Source organism: Trachemys scripta, chromosome 2 (genome assembly GCF_013100865.1).
Source record: "Trachemys scripta elegans isolate TJP31775 chromosome 2, CAS_Tse_1.0, whole genome shotgun sequence".
Taxonomy (NCBI): Eukaryota; Metazoa; Chordata; order Testudines; family Emydidae; genus Trachemys; species Trachemys scripta.
The window spans coordinates 134,337,070-134,357,582 of NC_048299.1; the positions used below are offsets into that span (position 1 = coordinate 134,337,070).

General features: G+C 39.4%; 1 protein-coding gene across 4 annotated transcripts in view; it reads right to left on the reverse strand.

The window, feature by feature from the left end:
• Window positions 1–889: 889 nt before the first annotated feature.
• Window positions 890–20,513, reverse strand: part of CDH18 (cadherin 18) — a 904,559-nt gene continuing 884,935 nt past the window's right edge. For all 4 annotated transcript variants that reach the window (XM_034761577.1, XM_034761578.1, XM_034761579.1 and 1 more), the window contains 2 exons: window positions 8,990–9,241; window positions 890–6,827 (listed from right to left, as the gene is read on the reverse strand). In XM_034761577.1, coding sequence (XP_034617468.1) covers window positions 6,337–6,827; window positions 8,990–9,241 — 743 coding nt within the window. In that variant the 3' untranslated portion in view covers window positions 890–6,336. The remainder of the gene's footprint in view (window positions 6,828–8,989; window positions 9,242–20,513) is intronic.

The window sequence follows — 20,513 nt, forward strand, 5'->3', positions numbered from 1 at the left end:
AAGAGGGTCTAAGATATCCCTAAATATTTTTTTTAAAAACTATCAATTTCTCCCTTAAACTTCCTTTCTAGATCCAGGCCTAAAATATCTGTATCTTACAGCTGGATGGTACCTTGTCCCCAAAAGCCATTCTTACAATTTTTTTGAAAACATCTATGAGAATTGTCTAAAGCAAGGCAGCTGGTCATCATAAGAGCCAATAATGAATTCATTTGGGAAAGAATGATTGCTGCACATACACATACACACACATGTGCCTAAGAGTGGCTATGCGTGTTCTTGCCTTTATTTTCTTCCACGTCAGTAATAAGCAACCATAATAACCCCTGCTGTGACCATGGATCCATGTATGTGCAATTCACAGTTTTAATCACTTTGATCATTTATATATATTTGTGAATGGTTCACGAATGTTTTCACAAATTATTATATTTTGATCATGTATTCATCTAAGAAGCCCTGGTTCAGTTTCAGGACTATGGTGGTTTGAGTGGAGTACGTACATGAGTATAAATAATGACCTGTTTAGCAGTTATAATACTGTCTGTTGCGAAATGTGTCTTGGTGTTTCTTGCTCCCTCCCTATTTGCAGCATGTTCTTTGAGACAGTGAATCAATTGAATGGACATATGGAGCTTTAAAATCCTATTTAAAGTTACTATAGCATTGCTGACATACACTGACCTCATTAATACTGTTACATCATATCTTATTTTTAAATGTGAAGTGCCTTTAAATGGTTATATTTCATCAGTGCATACAATATATGGGGTTACATGAAAATATCCCACTGTGTTTCAGGAGTGATGAGGAATGCAATAACCCATCACCATGGCAAACAGCATAGTTTATTTGAAAAATACTTATACGAATAAAAGATTTTATCCCTTTTGTTTATTCAAAGAAAAATGTAACAATCTCTAACGGTAACACTTGCTTAAGGAGGTATTTGTAACCTAATTCAGTATAATATTATACTTTTAACATTTCTCTTTTGTTAAAAAAATATATATATTTGGTGACTTTGGAAAAGTAAGAATGATCTAATACTTGCAATGCTGCTTTTAATGTTCCTCAGAATACATTGTGCTATTTTATATGAATGGCAAGTACAAGATCCCGAGTACACTGCAATCCCAAAACAATTACCTTATGCAGCACAATTTGCTATTCTCTAGATTTTTAAAGTTTCCTTCATTATTCTTTTGTATGACAGTGTCTAGAGGAGTTTACAGGACACAGTTAACTCCAACTTGGTTGACATTAAAATTTTGTAAAATGAGGTTTTACAAAGCCCAAGAACAACAGAAACATTGCATTTTTTTAAGTACCAATAGAAATAGTTGTTATAGCAATGAGTATTACCCTGCAGTATTTGCAATTCAAACATAGGAGCAACTTCAAATCTGAAAGCAAAACGGATTACAATGATTTTCATGTTTCAATGCTAAAAGTAAACAAAGCACATTAGAGAATGGAAAATATTTTGGACTTTTAGTTTTTTGTTTTGTTTTTTTTTTCAGTTTAAAACACATCCAAGGTGTTAATAGTAGCACTGATAAAGAAACTGATTTCTTGCCAAATCCAACAACACAACATGCAGGGTCGGCGTTAGACTCGCTGGAGCCCAGGACAGAAACTAAGGAGTGGGCCCCAACTCCGCTCAAGCCGAAGCTCGAGCCATGCTGCCCAGGGCTGAAGACTGAGCCACCTGCTGTGGCCGCTCACCCCTCCCCACCCCCTACAGAGGCACACTACACAGTTTCAAAACCTCTGCTTCAGTCTGATTTTTTTCCACTTTAAGAGATTAAATTACTGTAATACTCGCATTACATTTACCCATAGTAACTCTGTAGAGATGATGTAACTTAGCTTCATGAGGCCCCCTGTAGTGTGGGGCCCCAAGCAGTTACCCTGCTTCCTACCCCGTAATGCCGGCCATGCCAATGTGTCAATGAAAATCTTTCCATTAACTTCAATAGGCATTGGATCAAGCTTTGTGATTTTTAACCTGACAGTGCACTTCTAGATTCTATTCTTTCCCCCTGTATTTGCGCTGATCATTTCCCCTCACCCAGCACCTTGAAAACAAAAAAGACTTGTTTGAATTAATATGATTAATTGGTTGGATGTAAATATCAGCCAGCTTTTGCAGAAATAATTAGTAAGGCTTAAGTAACCCCTGTAAGGTGGCACTTAACTATTATTATACCCAGATAGCTTTATTCTGATTCAGGATCATCCAGCTTTAGGAAAAGTTGAGCAGATTCCAGTGCTTAAGCTGGCAGAGCTGCAATAGAATTAATGTTTGGGCTCAGAGTAAATTGTTCAAAAAAATGACTAATACAAGTGATCCAAGAAAGATTTAAGTGCAGTCTATAGAATCAGACTCAACCGCAACTAGAAAAGATTTTAACACAATATTTTCACTCCATGTAACCTTTGCTTAAATCAGTAGTGTGACAAAATGATCATGGCTTCTATGACACACAGAGTTAGCTTTTTCTTTCAGTTTAATTATGTTAACACAGAAAGCATCAAGTATAGTTGTAGTTTGTTCCTGGGACAAGAAAATCAAGGGTAAAATGGAAAGGTAATGAGGGGAACTCTGGCAAACCTATTTGATCTCCACCTTGAGATCCTTCTCTGTGGCTCCGAAGATTTGGTATTCTGCTCTTTGTCATGCAAACAATACAGCACTGTGATGTTTATTTGAGTAAAAGACAGTAAGCATAGCATGCAGACTTATCATGATATAAAAGCACATTTGGAGATCATAGTTGCCAGGCGATAGCAAAGCGAGCACACAGAAGCATCAGTGAAGCAGAGTCCCAATAACCCCACAGCGGAATTTGCACTTTAAACACCTCAGAATTCCACACGTCCTGTGTACAGTATACGTGTAGCATAGCAGCAATGGTATATGGAACATTACAAATGGTCAAACAGGGATTTCTCTTCTTCTGAGATGTGCCCCCTTTCTCTCAATGTCAAAATATGAGCATTAGGAAACTCCGTCTGCCTGTGTCACTAAGCTTCACTTTTATTTGGCTTTAAACCTTCATGTATCTATGATGCAATTAATACAAAAGAACCTTTTCAAATATTGCACAAAACTCAAACTGCAATTCATTTCTCCTCTTTGGGGGCAGAGGGGAAGGTGTATTCAGATTAAACTTCCCTAGATTCCATATCTCACAACTGTAATATAATAATGAAGGATAGTTTCTGAGCAGATGTAATAAAAAATATAAGGGAACATGGGTACTATAGCTTTTGAAAGCTTTTGTCTCAGAGTGATTTCCTTACCCTAGCACTCTACTGGTGCTATACAAATAATAGCATGGTGGCATAAACTGATCATCATTTAAGTCCGGAAGAAATGTCTCTACATCAGTTATTGCATCACTGAATAAATTATGGCTTCAGTTCAGGAACGCACCTAAGCACATGCTTAAGTCCATCCCAGTTCAGGACAGCACATAAACATGTGCTCCATGGACTCAGCATGTGCTTAACTCCCACTGAAATCACTTTATATTAAGCACATATTTTAGTACTGCCCTGAACAGGAATGTCAGCTTGAATGAGATCCTATGAAGACTTCTCTTCTGAGACATCCTGCAAATTGAGACAGGATGCCGGACTAAATAGACCTCAAATTACAAGTAAAGTAGACCAATATTTTTTTTTTTTTCAAATCCCGTTGAAATTTTGAACTTCAAACTTAAAAAAAAAAGAGAGAGAAAATTTACTTTTGTATTTTTTTCCACTTTTCCTCCCAAACAGGTCTTGTTACAACTGTTATGCTTTTATATACTCTTGTTGAGTTCAAATTCATTTTAGCACATCAATATTTTTTTTAAAAAATTTGCTTGTTGTACTTGGGAGTAGGAGGTGATGAGAAAGTGCCTAATAAGAGTTTGTGAGAAGTGCTGCAGCAAATAGCTTAAAGGAGTTTTAAATGTTTCTCTCAAAGTGTCAAGGTGGATGAGGTAATATCTTTTTTTGGGCCAAATTCTGCTGGTGAGAGAGACAAGCTTTCGAACTTACACAGAGCTCTTCTTCAGTTCTCTTTCAAAATGGGTGAGCTTCCTGCCCATTTGCCCAGTAGGCCATGTAAACCTGAAAGCACTCTTCAATAATTTCATGAGGGGCTGGCAAAAAAATTCAAGAAATCTAAAGTAATGTTAAGTGTGAACTGATCATTAGGGTCCAATCTGTGACTGGCCCTTGTTCAGCTGTGGTGTAGGGAAGAAGGGTCCTAAGGAGCCTTCCAATTGCCTTATGTGGCTCGTGTAAAGGCCATATACAACTGAGGTCCTTGCTCGGTAGGACAGTCTAGAAGCGCTTCTGTCTCTACTCACCAGAGAGCATACAGCAGCCCAAAGGTGCAGGGAAGGGTGGGGAGGAGGTGAGATTATGGTTTTTCCACCTCTCCACAACTACCAGCAGAACAGGACTGGTATAGAGTAGCATAGCAGCAGCCAGTCGTCCCCTGTGCAATAGGGAGCTTGGGACAGGAGTACCAGAGCGGGGTAGGAAGTGGTGGTGCAGAAGCAGGGCATCAGGGGAAGAGGTCGTGCAGGGGCTGGGTCTTGGCAGAAGGGTCAGTGTGATGGCGGGGGCTTGGGGAAGAGGGGTGGTGCAAGGATGGTGCGGGTGGCAGCGTGGCATAGGAGGCGGGGCCAGACCGTTCGGATGTCTGTGCCACCCCCCCCCCACACACACACACACTTTTAGGGTGCTTCCGCCACTCCTATCTTGGGAAGGAATTCAACTGGAGCTCCCCAAGGGCCTATGCAGCTCCACACTGCTCCTAATGCTGGGTTGTACCTTAAAGATCATTAATCATGATCATGATCCTTTTATAGTCTGAGCGTGAGAAAGATGAAGAGCAGAAGAAACTTACTTTAAAAACACTAGCCATCGAAAAACTGTGGGAAGTTGGATTAAGTGTTAAAATGCTGAAAAAGCAAATTCCACAATGATAAACAATTAGAAACTGAATATCTTGATTTACTCAACTTACATGTACCCCAGTAACGGCACTTCTACATTACAATTTTTTTCCACCTCCATTGATTTTAATAGACTTGTGTACCCATCAGATTTTAAATTAGTAAAAAACCTTGCTGAGCTTGGAGGGAGATACTTCTAAGATCCTTCAGCATTTGGGGCAATAATAATTAATTTAACTATCATTAAAAAAACAACAACATAGGAGCATTGTCTTAAATTCCTTGCTGTCTCAGTTTTCCACATTCAGTTAACATCATACCAGCAGGTCTATTTTTCTTTTGGTAACACATGCAAAATAAATATGACATAGGAGATCCCTAGCATCACAAATTGACCATTGGAGCCCCTGGACACAGAGGAATGTAAGCCTAGTTAGCTTCATTCACTGACCGCTAAGGATTCACAGTGACCCAAACTACTGCATAGGTTAAAATGTACTGCCGCGGTTCTTTTTATTGAGAAAGCCTATGCCTCATCTGCTTCACTGCACAGAGAATATTCCATACCATTCCATTTAGAGGAACAAGGTCCCTGTGGAAAGGTTAAAAAAAGAAAAAAAAAGAAACAGACAATGGAAACAACAGCTTCTACACCACTCAATAACAGTGCAGGTCTTGTGATATGGGCTGCATGCACATCTATGCAGGCAGCCAGTTACCTCCTATCTCCATTAGTTCGTTATCGAGAAATAGATTAGGGGAGGGCACAATAAAACTGCATACCTGCACTGCAGCCTGATGTTTCAATAAGATTCAATGTACTACTAATAGGGGCCCACCAAAGGGCCATTTGCGTGGATAATTCCAATGTATCCCTTCTGTAAAGGAATGGATTGTTGGTGTTTAGTATAACAGTAACAATCCCCATTGGTTATCTCAGTTTGGGATCCCAATCCTAGTGCAGAGCTTGAAGTGCAATGTCACAACTGCCTGCATAAGCTCTCCAGTGAACTATCCTCACAAACAGGCACCACCATAGACTTACTGTTTTCTGGTATGTTTAAATATATTGCAATAAAAATGTCATTGCTTCATTTATTTTAGGTATTGTTATGGATATGGTATCACAGACTTTATTGAGCAATTAAAAAATATACACAAAGGACAATCGTTTCTTTTTTTTTTTCTGTATTTTTCAAAATTTGATTTTCTTCCAGTTGAAGAACCCAGTTTCAAATATGAAAAGGGCACTTGTTTCTACAGTAACTGTGTACACCTTGCTCAGTTCCAAGTACTGTATTCATTTCTTGTTACCGCTGCTGAGGTTCTCTCTCCTGTTTGGGAACTAAAACACTTCTTGTTCCAGGAATGGTAACTAAGTTGTTCTTTCTGATTCTATTTCTCCATAGAGTTCAGCTAACTTCTTAAACTCTGGTCCCCAGTCACCAAGGTAATTATAATCCTGGTCAGAGTGTGTAGTGACTGAATCCAGAGAGCTGATAGATCCAGCTTCTGATCTATGACCCTCATATGCATATGTTTGTATGGAGTCATAGGGAGGCACACTGGGATCGAGATCTGCCTCTGCCAATCTTTGTTTAATAAATTCATGAACATCTATACTGTTCAGGCTTGAAGAAGGCTGGTGCCTAGGTGCGTGCTTCACGTCAGGACGCACATCCCTCCGATACTTCAGCTCCTCAGCAGCTGATGGGTTCCGCAGGGCTGTGATATCAAACGCTTCAGTGTCCTCCTCTCCACCACCCTCGTCATCATACGTGACAACGTTTTCCCGAACATCCTCCTCGGAAATGATCAGGGGCTCCTTTTTGCTGCGTCTTAATGTAATGAAAAGGACCACAATTGCTAAAGAGAAAATTGCAAATATTAGGTTAGGTTTACAGACATTATATATGAAATAAGTAGCATATATCTTACATGGGTCACAAATACAATATCCCCCCCCCCCCAAAAAAAAAAAAAAAAAAACAGATCAGACACTTGTGGACTGCTATTTGGATTCTTGCATTATTATGTTGGGCTTCAATGGAGTTATGATTAACTCAACTGTATGTTTGTATACACCATGGCCTACATTTTCAAAGCTGGACGCCTAAATTTTGGCATCAAGAACAGATTCGCAGCTGAAATGGAGCTGGTGTCTAATTGAACTGTGCCAATTTACACCTGCTGAGAATCCAGCCACTAAAATCCACCATAGGCAATTAAATAAGGGCATCCTGATTTTCAGAGGTGCAGAACACCTGCAGCTTGCGCTGACTTCACTGGAAATTGTGGCTACTCAGGACCGGTAAACATAAGGCCCCTTTTGTTAATACCCAGCTTTAGTTACAACCCTATGCCCCTCAACAGCTCCACTACTCAACACATACGTTTCAAATTTCCACTTCCCATTATAGACCCTTGTAACATTCAGATTGCTTGAACTTGCATTGTCACATTCATAGAATATCAGGGTTGGAAGGGACCTCAGAAGGTCATCTAGTCCAACTTGCTGCTCAGAGCAGGACCAATCACCAGACAGATTTTTGCCCCAGATCCCTAAATGGCCCCCTCAAGGATTGAACTCACAACTCTAGGGTTAGCAGGCCAATGCTCAAACCACTGAGCTAATTATGTGTTTCTGTGTGTCATAAAATTGGGCACACATAATGTAAAACATTGGAAGAATATATAATACACATAAACTAGAGTTTTTTATGAGTACAGCTAAGGTTTACCTCCCATGCACAGCCCATTGATGGAAGAACAGGCTCCATTGTCAATAAGGCCCCGATTCTGCAAGTTGTCACATGCAGACAGTCTGCTGTAAACATGTTGAGTCCCACTTAAATCAATGATGCTCCATGTTGGCACAGCAGCCTGCCAGACTATAACAAGCAGTGCCTATTACAACTAAGAGGGAAATTTCCAATGGCACAAAGGGCAGTTGGATGTCCAACCCCTATTAATGATCAATGAGATTTAAGTGCCTAATTTCTGCTTTGAAAATCTTCACCTAATATACAAAAGATGAGATTTTTCAACAATGCATAAGGGATCTGGATGCCCAGTTCCTACTAAAATCAATAAGCAATTAACTATCAAATTAAAATCTTCAAGGTTTTTTTTTTACCTTTTGGGAAAAACAACAAAACACTCTTTCATTTGCATGTCCATGTATTTGCACATATTGTGACTGTAACGTTGATAACATAACTCAAGTGCATTTCTGTACATTTTAAAATTATACTCTAAAACCCAGGAAATGGCTGATATAAGCTGTGGCGAAAGGAATCGGTAGAAAGAGCACAGGCTTTCAAGATAAATTCATTGATTTAAGAAATGTATGTGGGTCACAAGACAAATCCCATTGTTTCAAACATTCTCTGTTAGAATGCATAAAAACACATGGATAGTACAATGATGTTTATGTACAGCATGTTGTATCTCTGCCAAATGAGAATATTAAGTAATGGGTAAATTAAAACTGGTCTGGGCAAATAGAGAAAATTCATATCCAAGGACGTTTATCTAATGTAATCATTTTATCATTTAATATGTCCCCTGCCCCTCTTGATTATGTTGTGCATTGATATCAGCTCATCCCACAGAGGTAATTAGAAAGTGGCTTTTGTACAGTATTAATAGTGCTTCTTACAGAGTAATGCAATTCAAAAATTTTTTCCTCATCTCTCTTCTTTATAATTTTTCCAGCTGGTCTAGAGATGATCCTTGAGTCAATGGCTTTCTGAAATCTTTCCAAATTACCTGGGAAGCTCTGCAATGCTAATTACTCTGACCTCTGGAAATCTTTTTCTACAGGATGACAGTTTTTCATCAATATGCTTTAAAGGCACTTTTCCTATTCATTTTAGCAAAACCTATATATAAAACCACAGCTTTATATTTCTAATTACCTCTTTTCACAAGTAATCCCTGGTTCAGAAACACATTATATTAAAAGCCGCTACTGCCACATTCTGAAGGCTAATGAAAGGATATCAGTATTTAAGAGAGTGGCTTACCCAGAAGAATGATGACACAGAGCAGAATTGCAATTAAGGCTCCTGTGCTCAAACCAGCTGAGGAAAGGAAAGCTTCGGCATGGCAGGTCCGAACGCGCCCATCTCTCTCACATGCACAGACCCTGATCATAAGGGTGCTGCTGCTGCTGAGAGAAGGGATTCCACTATCAGAAATCAAAATCGGGAGGTAGTAGACATCTTGAGTAGTTCGACTGAATCTCCTCCGTCTGGTCAGGATACTGGCTGTGTTATCTATAACCACAAAAAGCAGGACACCATGGCTTAATGAAGAATAATTATGATTATTTATTGTTTCTGTCATGCCCAAGGGTGTGAGGTACACCTTCCTTCCTTAGAGGTTTTTAAGGTCAGGCTTGACAAAGCTCTGGCTGGGATGATTTAGTTGGGGATTAGGTCCTGCTCTGAGCAGGGGGTTGGACTAGATGACCTCCTGAGGTCCCTTCCAACCCTTATATTCTATTCTATGATTCTATACCTCAACAAACAGACAGTCCCTGCCTCAATGGGCTTACATTCTACAATTTAACACGGCAGGACAAAGGTGTGTGGCAGAGGAAAACAATAGTGGGGAGTGGGGTGGGATTAGGCAGGGTTACATAAATAGCATGTGGCAGCTTTGCTAGTTCACATATGCTTCTTGGTGACTAAATTTGCTTTGATAAAGTTTTTGGGCCTCATTCTCACTTAAGGACGCTTTGTACCATCTGGGTAGTGTAAAGGGACCTGAAAGGGGGTGTAAGTGTAACTTACATCCACTTAAAGTCCCATTTTCCACTACCACAATTGTGTAAAAGGTCTTTAAGTAAATGAGAATAAGGCCCTTCAATTTAACTGATTGTGTTTCTTATAGGCTTCACAGCAGAAGTGAGCTATCTATGTCAGAAGGAGACATCTGAGCAAGGAGAAGATGGTGGCCAAAAAGCACCAGCTGTGGGAAGTTCAAGGTGGAGGTGAGAGTTGACGGTGTGCACTAGGGTAGCAGGCATGGGAAGTTAGAAGGAAACACTAAGCTAAACTTGAGGGAACGGACAAATGGATTCGAGTCATAGCAGAACAGAAAAGGGGGAAGAGGAAGTTCATGTTGAATTTCCTTATTTGAAGTTACTCAGGTCCAGCTGGCATGCACTGCAGTTAATAACAATAGTGATTATTTTAATTTTACATTTATGTGATAGTAGCACCCAGAGGCCCTCATTAGGATCAGGACCCCATTGTGCAAGATGTTGTGCAAACACATAAGAAGACACTGTTCCTATTCCAAACAGCATGCAATCTAAAAAGTCAAGTGGAAGAGGGAGTTGATACATTTTTATATACATATATACATCTACGGAAGTATTTTTTAGTAATTATAAACAAGAGTCACTTATCCCCATCAACATGTTACCAAATCCATCCTTAACTGGTTGATTTCTTAAAGACATTGTGAGCAGAGATGAATCCTGAGGAGCAATATGAAAGAGGAGGATAGTGGCCATAAAGATCAGTTCAGGGAGTGTTGTGATATTTTCAAGAGAAACTTGTAAGTGAGCTGATGAGTCTGGTATCACTGGCAGAGCCAAGGAGATGGGTCATCGTGTATGTGTGATGCAATTAGGTGGATACATATGACCATGCAGATGTATCTCTGTAAGAGTGGAGAGATTAAGAGCAGGGAGGAGAAAACAGTGGGATGATTTTGTAACATTACTGGGAGTCACCACATGATACTTTTACATAGATATCCTCACAACCAACTCTACAGGCAGGAAGATCTTGCACACACGTGTGTTGAGGCAGTTCTTTTTGGAAGTGGCTTTCACATCACCATTAAAGTCTGCTCACTGCCTGACTCTTTCTGATTGGAATATTTTTGTTTAGGTGTTGAGCTGCTGTACACAGGACATACTGAAGCAAACATAATCATTATATGGGTTCAGAAGCGCAATGAGTGCTGAAGAATGCTAAGAAAGACCAACTGACCAAGATTATGGCATGTGCTGAAGTCCATCCAACTAGGATGAACTGAGGAAAGTATGAATTTTCCTGAGGAGTGGCGGAAATTGAAGCAGGAAAGCACATACACATTGTCAAGAGTCCTGTTAAAAGGCCTGAACAGTTGGGTTAGCTTAGTGATGCTTCAAGACTCTGCTAACAATGCTGTCGGAAAGGGGCACACTAAGAGAACTAGGTAGATGTCACAGAAAAATGGATACAGGTGCAGGAATATAGATAGACTGGCATGTTCCAGCCCCCAGGGCTGGTTGTTTTCCATGGTGGGGAGGGGTCATGAGTATGGCTAGGTTGGGTAGGGACTACTTACTTGGTTTTGATTCAATATCCCAGCCCTTTCTCTATCCAGCTCTTTGTGCCATCATTTTAAACATTGATCTCATCTGTCTCTCTATCCTAACATTTCACTCATGCCTGCAGCAAGATCAATCTACTTATGTGACCCCCATCACCATGGCACTGGAATGCTTGGCAATCATTAATGGATTTCATTCTCAACACCCTGAGAGGTTAGATATCATCCCGTTTTTACATGTGGGGAACTGAGGCAAAGGGCAGATTAATTGATGTACCCAAGGTCACACAGCAAGTCTGTGGCTGAGCCAGGAACTGAATGTGTTTCCCAAGTCCCAGTCCAGTGGCCTATTCACTGTGCTTATTGGTGCTTTCTTGGATGACTTAGCTAAATACATTTATCTTCTCTCCCTCATTTTCACTGGTTGCAATATATAAAACTGCCTCTTAAGTCTCCTTCTGCACTTAAAGATCAAGGTGCACTTCTGTGGGTTATGCTCTGGGCTGGCTGCCCAGCAGACTTCCTCTCACTCTTTTGGTGGTATGCTGCCTGCCTGCTTTTTTGCGCACAAATCCATGATCAGGCCCCACGTATCAAAACACAAATAGATCATTCTTTTAAGTCATTAACACCCATTGATAGCATGTTCCTACAAAACAGCCTGAGAGTGTGGAAATAATATTTATGATACAATCTCTCCCCTCCGTTATTGAGGCGCTAGGGTGTTGCAGCACATTTAAAATAAAATAAATGAAAACCCCTCAGCAATCATTAAAAGGGTGTCAAATAGTCTTGCAAGAAAACCCCAACAGAAATACTACACAAGAAATACAGCGAATCTGTACAGCTGCTTTTGATTTTGTGACACAGACCTTATTCCAAAATACACCTAAAAGTGTATGCAATACAAAAATATTTGTTTTAAGACATCTCCAAATAAGCGGATAACATTTTAGTTTTTCCATGCATTGTCTGGGAAGTAGCCTTACTAAGACTCTGCAGCTATGACATTTTATAAAGAAAATCAAGATCCCTCGACTAATATTCACTGTTTCATCATTGAAGTACATGCTATTTCCACCTTATTTTGCAGCTCCCCTCATTTTGAGTTACAATTGTGTCACTTGATTGAAAAGATCAAATTAGATGTCACTAGGATTCAGATTACATTTATTATATTCAGAGACCTCTTCCCCAGAGCAGGGTGAGAGTACCGACCTGCGGATTCTATTCACAGACTATGCCATGGAAAGACGTTTATCAAGTTCACAGGTTTTACAGGACATTTTACATTTAATGAAATGTTTTTTCACAAACAATCTCAGTTCTTTTATTCTAGCATACGGATGGGGTGATGGGCTATCCTGATGCTGCATTGGCTACAAAAGACCATAATATTGACCTCACCACTCATTAAACAATGGGGTCTGTTGTCTGGCTTGTTGGAAAAAAAGTGTGCCCCCTTTAAGGACTAGAAAGCAAAGGAGTGACTTTTGACAGCAGGGGCAGACCAGGGCAGCAAGGAGTTTCTGACCCGTCATCCAGAGGTGACCATAAGAGAAGGGGGACTATATAGATCAATGCTGGTGCAGAAAAAGCCCTCTTTTACCTAGACCAGCAGAACAGCACCCATCCTGCCACCCATGAAAGTGGTAAAATACCAGGTTTTGTCAGGTTCTGCTGTGGGCATTGCACTAGTTGCTCCTTTCTCGGGGGGGGGGGGGGGAGGGGGGAGGGGGGGAGATTTTTCCCCTTGCCACCAGATTGGCGAAGGCAAAGTGTTTTTTTTTTGTTTTTGTTTTTTTTTGTTTTTTCTTTCCTCAAAGCAGGTTCAGCAGGGCTTAGTTGGGTGAACACGAGACAGGAATTAGGCTATGATGTATGTAATTGTGTAAATGTGGTGTGGCTATCCAGTGCAACTATGCCATAGGGAAGGGACACAATGATCAGACAAAATGGATTGGTAAAGGATGTAAAGAAGGTATATTTTAAAGGAGCAGAAACAGAGATATGGACTGAGTTCCCATTGACTTCAGTTCCCAAAATTGCCATTGACTTCAGTGGGGACAGGACTTCACACATTGTCATTGTTGATCTAATAACTCAGCCCATATCTGGGATAATTTGAGTTAACTTATTCTGACCTTGACACCAAGAACAAGATTCTTAGTAATTTTCATACCCAAAAGTACAATGTTATACAACGTTTTATTTAATATGGCAAAATTCCCATTAACTTCAATGATGCCAGGATTTCACCCCATGTGTTTTGTAGTGCAAAACTGCAAACCACTCCAGAGCTAGATTTGCAATATGTGAAGGAGGCTCATTGTACAGAAGAGCCAACAAATTTGACATTTTAAGAACTTGTATCTTCCAGAATGCAATATCAGGCCTTAAAAATCCAACTGAATTGCATTCTATCAACCAAAATTTTCTTCTGATGAAACAGAATAACCAAAATGTAGGCAATTATTTTAATCTGCAACATGACTTTTAAAAAAGTGCCAAATCCTGACTGGCACTGGGCTCCTGGAATTGCAATGAAGTCAATGGGAGTTGCAGGTACTCAGCACATCTCAGGATGTAGTGTTATATACACAAAGACAAAGCAATTTTAGAATAGAATGGTCAATCCTAGGGAGGGTTTGATTTCAAGTTGTAAAAAAATGGGTTGAGAAAACACCACCACAAACTTATCTAGACAATATAATAAAGTAAAAATATCAAGAATACGTTTAAGGACTAAAGCTTATAGTGCAATTCCATTTTGGTGACAAGTAACACCATATCCATCAACTGAGCATCAACAGTTGCATCAGTCATGACGCTCATCCCAATACAAGTTATCCTCAGATCTTCTACAGCTAATCAAAAATGTAGTAGCAAGTGATATTAGGAATACCGATGATGGCCCTTTACTTCTATTTGTGATTCGTTATTATTCTGTTGCGATGGTGTCTACAGGCCCCAACATATAAGTCAGTTACTCTGTGTAAATTTAGACAGACTAAGAAGTTCCTACAGTATTTGCTCATGTAAATCTGCCTGGGATGATATCCAAAAGAGGCCCAGTCTTTAAATCTGGGCAGGAAAGCATAACCTCCTCCTTTCTTCCCCGACATAAATCTAACCTAGAGTGAGTGATCCGCTGCATGCAGCTAAAGCAGCAGTGACAAAAATCAGTCTGTTAAGGAAAACAAAACAAAAAAAACCAGAGACCTAATACAAGAGAAAAAGTGAACCATCCTGAGCAGAAAGGATTTAAAGTCACACAAAAAACATGAGTAGCAACCTAGCAATGATGAAAGATTTTAAGCATGGAAGCTTATTGGCAAAGCTGTGAAGGAAAGAACATTGAAACATGAGGTCTGATATGAAATACAGCAGATAACTGCAGACAGGGGAAAATCTATTGTGAAGATGAAAATCCAAACTGAAAAAGCACACAGATGTCAAAAGAAAAAAAAAATAGGCAAGGTTGAGAGAAGATGAAATAAAAAAGTCATGGACGAAGTTGGCAGATGTAATGCTAGAGTGAAGAAATGTTTAAAGAATGAAGTTTAACCCGCTTCCCCCCCCCAAATGAGAAGCTAACATTTTTATACTGTATAAAATAAATTTGTAAACACCAAAGAGTTGGAAGAATGAAATGCAACAACATTTTAAACAGTTTTTCATTTTTAACTCTTTTAAAAAAAGATAGTAAACATCAAGAGGCATGGTTTTAAACACAAAAGCTTTTAGAGCCAAGGTCTCTAATTTAGAAATGCCCTTGATCTTGGTTATTTGGGTACTTTATATCTTTCTAAAAGTACTTATGGTATGAAATAAGTAGACAAAACCCTAGCTAGAATGTGTCTAAGATCTCTATAATAGTAAGCAAAATGAGAGCCATGTGTATAAAAAATAAATATTGTTTTCTCCCAGTGGAGGTTTACAGGTATAAATACAAGCAAAGGAGGTTGTAGGTATGTGTTGTGGTGATGTAATAGAGGGTCCAGGGGTATCAGTATGTACATTATTACTATGGGGGAAACCTTGATAAAAGTAATACCTAGCTGTTATATAGTGCTTTTCTACGGTGGATCTCAAAGTGCTTTACAAAGGAGGTCAGTATCATTACCCCATGTGGGGAAACTGAGCACAGGAAGGTGAAGTGACTTGCCTAAGATCACCCAGCAGGTCAGTGATAGTAGCAGAGCTGGTGTCCAGCAACTCAGTCTAGTGACTAAATAGAAATAAAGTAAATAAATGTATAAAAGTTCAGCCAAACATTTGCTCCATGACTTTTCATCCTATACTTTTTATATTTACATTTGGTGACTTTTCTGAGGGAAGGAGAGAAGTTGGAGAAGCATCGGGAGGGAAATTATGGACTGTGTAACTTATAAGTGGAAAAACTTAACATCAAACAGAAAATTCCCACAAATGTAGAAGGCCAAAGACAGTGGGGTACAAAGAAAGATGCTAGTGATCCATGTAAGGGTTATGAGGGAAATAACAGAGAGAGTTTCTTCTGACAAAGGAAAAGAGACATAGGCAGATAGGTAAGAAGGCAGATATATAGGAACAGAAGCAGTTACAGGTTGGTTCATCAGGGCCAGAAGTGAACCAGCCTTTGTAAATAGGCTAGATGGTTCATGTTCAATGACCTATCTATACTTGTTCCATAACAAAATATACCCTGTAAATTCCAATAAGGCACTTGACTCCTTTACAAAGCTGCACCCTTCCTTCCTGAAAAGATCTAAAGTCAGAAGTTGGATCCCAAGGCTTGCTGGGGGTAAGAGGGTTGGCTGCTAAGAGGCTAACTTAGAGAGGGAGGGAGAATTGTCAGGTTCCTAGCTGTGCAAATAACCAAAGTTCATAATTACTGAACTTTTATACACACGGGCTATGCTTTGCAAATACATGGAAGCTGGAACTCAAGACTCTGCTCAAGGGGGTATGAGGTTCAGTGTGGAATATTCAACACACCTCTAAGCAATCTTTCTTTATACTTTGGAATTGTAGACTATGAATCCAGACTATCCTGCACTCAAGGCCATTATCACATTCCTCTTTCTTTCCAAAATGCCTGTTCTTCTCTGACTTATTATATTTTGTTCCTGACCTGAGAAAGGCAATGCAGGAATAGGAAAAATATCAAAGAAGCTGAGATCTGGTGCTATTCTGGTGAAGGCGAAAGCAGGAGCACTTTGTAGACTACTAATTTATTTATTATTCACAATTTGAGGACTCTATTGACACATTATACACTACAGGCAGGCACAAGAGAAATGGAAGTAAAAAAATAAAAGAAAAATCCATTTGTTGCTTTAGGCATATTTGAATTTGTTACTCAGTTCTGCTCATGTCAGCAGCTGAACTTTTAGAAGTTCTCTGAGATATTGTAACTAATTAAAAATAAACAAAATTATCAAAGAGACAATGTTTGCTTTGGTAATATTCCTAAATTGATAGCTGCCAATTTCTTTTTTTAATATATATTTTATATTTTTTCATTAATATTTACAAATACAACAAATATACCAAAATATTAGATTCAATATAATACAGCAAGTAAATAAAGAGGGTGAGAATAAAGGGAATCAAGGGGAAGCAACATATTTATCATCAGAGTCTACATTAATCATAAAAAGCAACAAAGAGTCCTGTGGCACCTTATAGACTAACAAATGTATTGGAGCATAAGCTTTCGTGGATGAATACCCACTTCGTCAAACGCATGTAATGGAAATTTCCAGAGGCAGGTATAAATATGCAAGAATCAGTCTGGAGATAACGAGGTTAGTTCAATCACGGAGGGTGAGGCCCTTTTCTAGCAGTTGAGGTGTGAACACCAAAATCCGCCCTTTATATTTATACCTGCCTCTGGAAATTTCCATTACATGCGTCTGACGAAGTGGGTATTCACCCATGAAAACTTATGCTCCAATACATCTGTTAGTCTATGACTTGCCACAGGACACTTTGTTGCTTTTTACAGATCCAGATTAAGACGGCTGCCCCTCTGATACATTAATCATAGACCTCTAAAAAGTCAGCTCAAATTGCTCTGTATTTTTTGGCACTTCCTTTCTGCAGAATGCCAGTCATTTGTTAGCTGAAAGGTCAGCCATATCACTGACCCAGGCATACATATTTGGTGAAGATCAACTTTTCAATTTTTTCACGATTAATTTTTTAGTGACCAAAGCTGACATTAGAACCACACCACTTTGTTACCAGGTAATCTCCAGGTATCAGAAATATATCCAAGAATGAAACTTAAAGGAGAGGGCTCCAACTTAGCATCAAATATCAAATTGGTCTTTCGACATACCAGAAATTCTTGATACAGGGGCACTCCCGAAACATATGCACCAATGTACCAACAGAGTTACATTTCCTACATCAATCAGCATTTATGAGGCCCATTATGATTTACCTATGTGGGGACCACTATATCCAAAAAAATGTTTTTCGGTGAATAGTCTCAGGTCTATATGTTTATTTTTTTTAACATTGGATACAATTGTATTCCATTGGGTCACAGATAGTTGTGTATCCAAATCGCTCTTCCAAGCAGCTCTCCAATTATCAATCTTTGTCAGAGTTTTTTGGGTCAGAAAATTATAAAAGGATACTACTGGCCAAGTAAATCCAGGAAGTTTCCTCCAAAATAATAAAAATTTTGGAGTTTCTGGAGCTCCCAATGCATCCAGTCCAAACACGTTCATTAGTAAATGCTTTAATGGGAGATGTTTCCATGCTCGGGGCAGGGCAAGCCAAATTGTTGCCGAAAATCTACAAATAGTTTAAATTTTTCATTGCCTATTACAGGGATCGGCAACCTTTGGCATGCGGCCCATCAGGGAAATCTGCTGCTGGGCCGGGCCGGTTTGTTTACCTGCAGCATCCACAGGTTTGGCCGATCGTAGCTCCTGCTGGCCGCGGTTCACCATTCCAGGCCAATGGGGGTTGCGGGAAGTGGTGGCCAGCACATCCCTCGGCCCACGCGGTTTCCCGCAGCCCCCATTGGCCTGGAACGGCAAACCGCGTCCAGTGGGAGCTGCGATCGGCTGAACCTGCAGACGCTGCAGGTAAACAAACCGGCCCGGCCCAGCAGCAGATTTTCCTGATGCACCAAGTGCCAAAGATTGCTGATCCCTGACCTATTAGTTATGAAACAGTCATAATTCCTGTCACCATCCAATCCACCCCAGTCAAGGTTTTGCCACTGATTTAAAAAATAAGACTGCTGTATGGGACCACTTCTTTATGGAAGAATGTGTGGAAGAAGAATTTTCTAGCCAAGTTTGACTAAGCTTGCTTCACAGCTGTTATTGTGGAAACTCTGGAGTCTTCAAATCCATCATAATTCAATCCTACAGTGTCTGAAATGGGGAGCGGATATACCAATTCTCATACAATCATAGAATCATAGAAGACTGAACACTTTGTGCAGCCATATCTAACAGCCCCAAAGATGCCTGGCTTAACAAAAAGGAGAGCTCATAATTTTCAAAGTTGGGAAAGCCAAACCCTCCCAGAGATAGGGGGAGCTGTTCAGAACCAGTCATGGTTTCTTACCTGCACCCTAAAGGAACATTCTGAAAATATTATTTAATTTCTTAAAATAAGTTTGAGGAATAGAATTAGGGAGATCCCTCAGAAGATACAAATTCTGGGAAGGACATTCATTTTCAGTATATTAATTTTACCCCACAATCTGAGGGGTTAAGGAGTCCCATCTCCCCAAATGGTTAGGTACTTGGGCAATTGTTGGTTCTCTCTATATCTTAGGAATGTCTTGAATATTTTGTATTTGTATAATCAGTATTCCTAAATATTTTATATAAAACAACTGCCACTGACAGTTCTGATTTAAGAAAAGGCCTTTGTGGACATAATTATTAATGCCTAAGCTTTCTGATTTACTCCCATTAATTTTATATCCTGAGAGGTGTCCAAACTTTTTAACAGTGGTTAGAAGGTTAGGAATGGTAACTTTATGCTTAGATACAAATACAAGAGCGTCATCCGTATAGAGCATAATGTTGTACTCTGTTATCCCCCACCTTGATATAATAAATATATTGATTTGCTCAGATAGCAATGGCTACAACTTTTAGAGTTAAATCAAACAGAAGAGGACAAAGGGGGCAGCCCTGCCTCATTCCTCTCTGTAACAGAAATGGGGCAGAAATAATACCTTTGGTCACTTTCCTGGAAGTCGGGTTAGAGTACAAAAGTTTAATCTAAGCAATAAATTGGTTACCAAATCCAAATTTTGCTAACACATGAAAAAGATAGTCACAGGCTATGTGGTTAAAGATCTTTCTTGGCATCAAAATAAACAAGAGCTAAGGGTACCTTAGTATCTCTTGAAGCAGCAATAATATCAATCAGATGACACAAATTATCTGAGCCATGTCTATTATGAAGGAAGCCTACCTGATTTATGTGTATAACATGTGAAAGAACTTCGTCCAATCGCATAGCAAGAGCTTTGACTGAAATCTTAGCATCACAATTTATTAAAGAAATTGGCCTGTGATTTCTACATAGACCAAAGGTCTTTCCCAGGTTTAGAAATATCTGAAATTACAACAGCTCTTAGAGTAGGCAGGAGAGTTTGCTCATTCTTGGCCTCATTGAACATGTTCAATAATCTGAGTGTTAAAGTTACACAGAACTTTTTTGTAAAATTCAGTTGGGAACCCAGCGGCACCAGGAATCTTTGCAACCTTCATTTCTTTTACAGCTGGCATTAGTTCAGTTATTTCTAGAGGAGCAGCTAAAAGTTGCTTTTGATAATTAGAGATACGTGGAAGAGACAATACACTAGAAAAGCCAGCTAGGGCATCTTTGCTGATTCTGCCTGCAGCTAAATATAGTTTTGAATAAAACTATTGAAATTCTTCATTAATATCTGACTGTGTTTTATATAATTTATTGCTACTATCATGAATAACAGCCATCTTAATTTTGTTAGCCTTTTGTTTAAATCTATATGCCAATAGCTTGCTAGCTTTCTTGCCAGATTCCCAGCAGTTTTGCTTCAAACAGAAGAAAGCAAACAGCCTTTTGGGACAGAAATTTGTTGATTTCGTATTTCAGATGAATGAGAGTTCTGAGTTGCTCTGGGAAGGGGGCAGATGCAGTCTACATCCAAGGCCTTAATTTCCTTTGAAAGGGCATCAATTCTATGTTATCTTAATTTCTTTT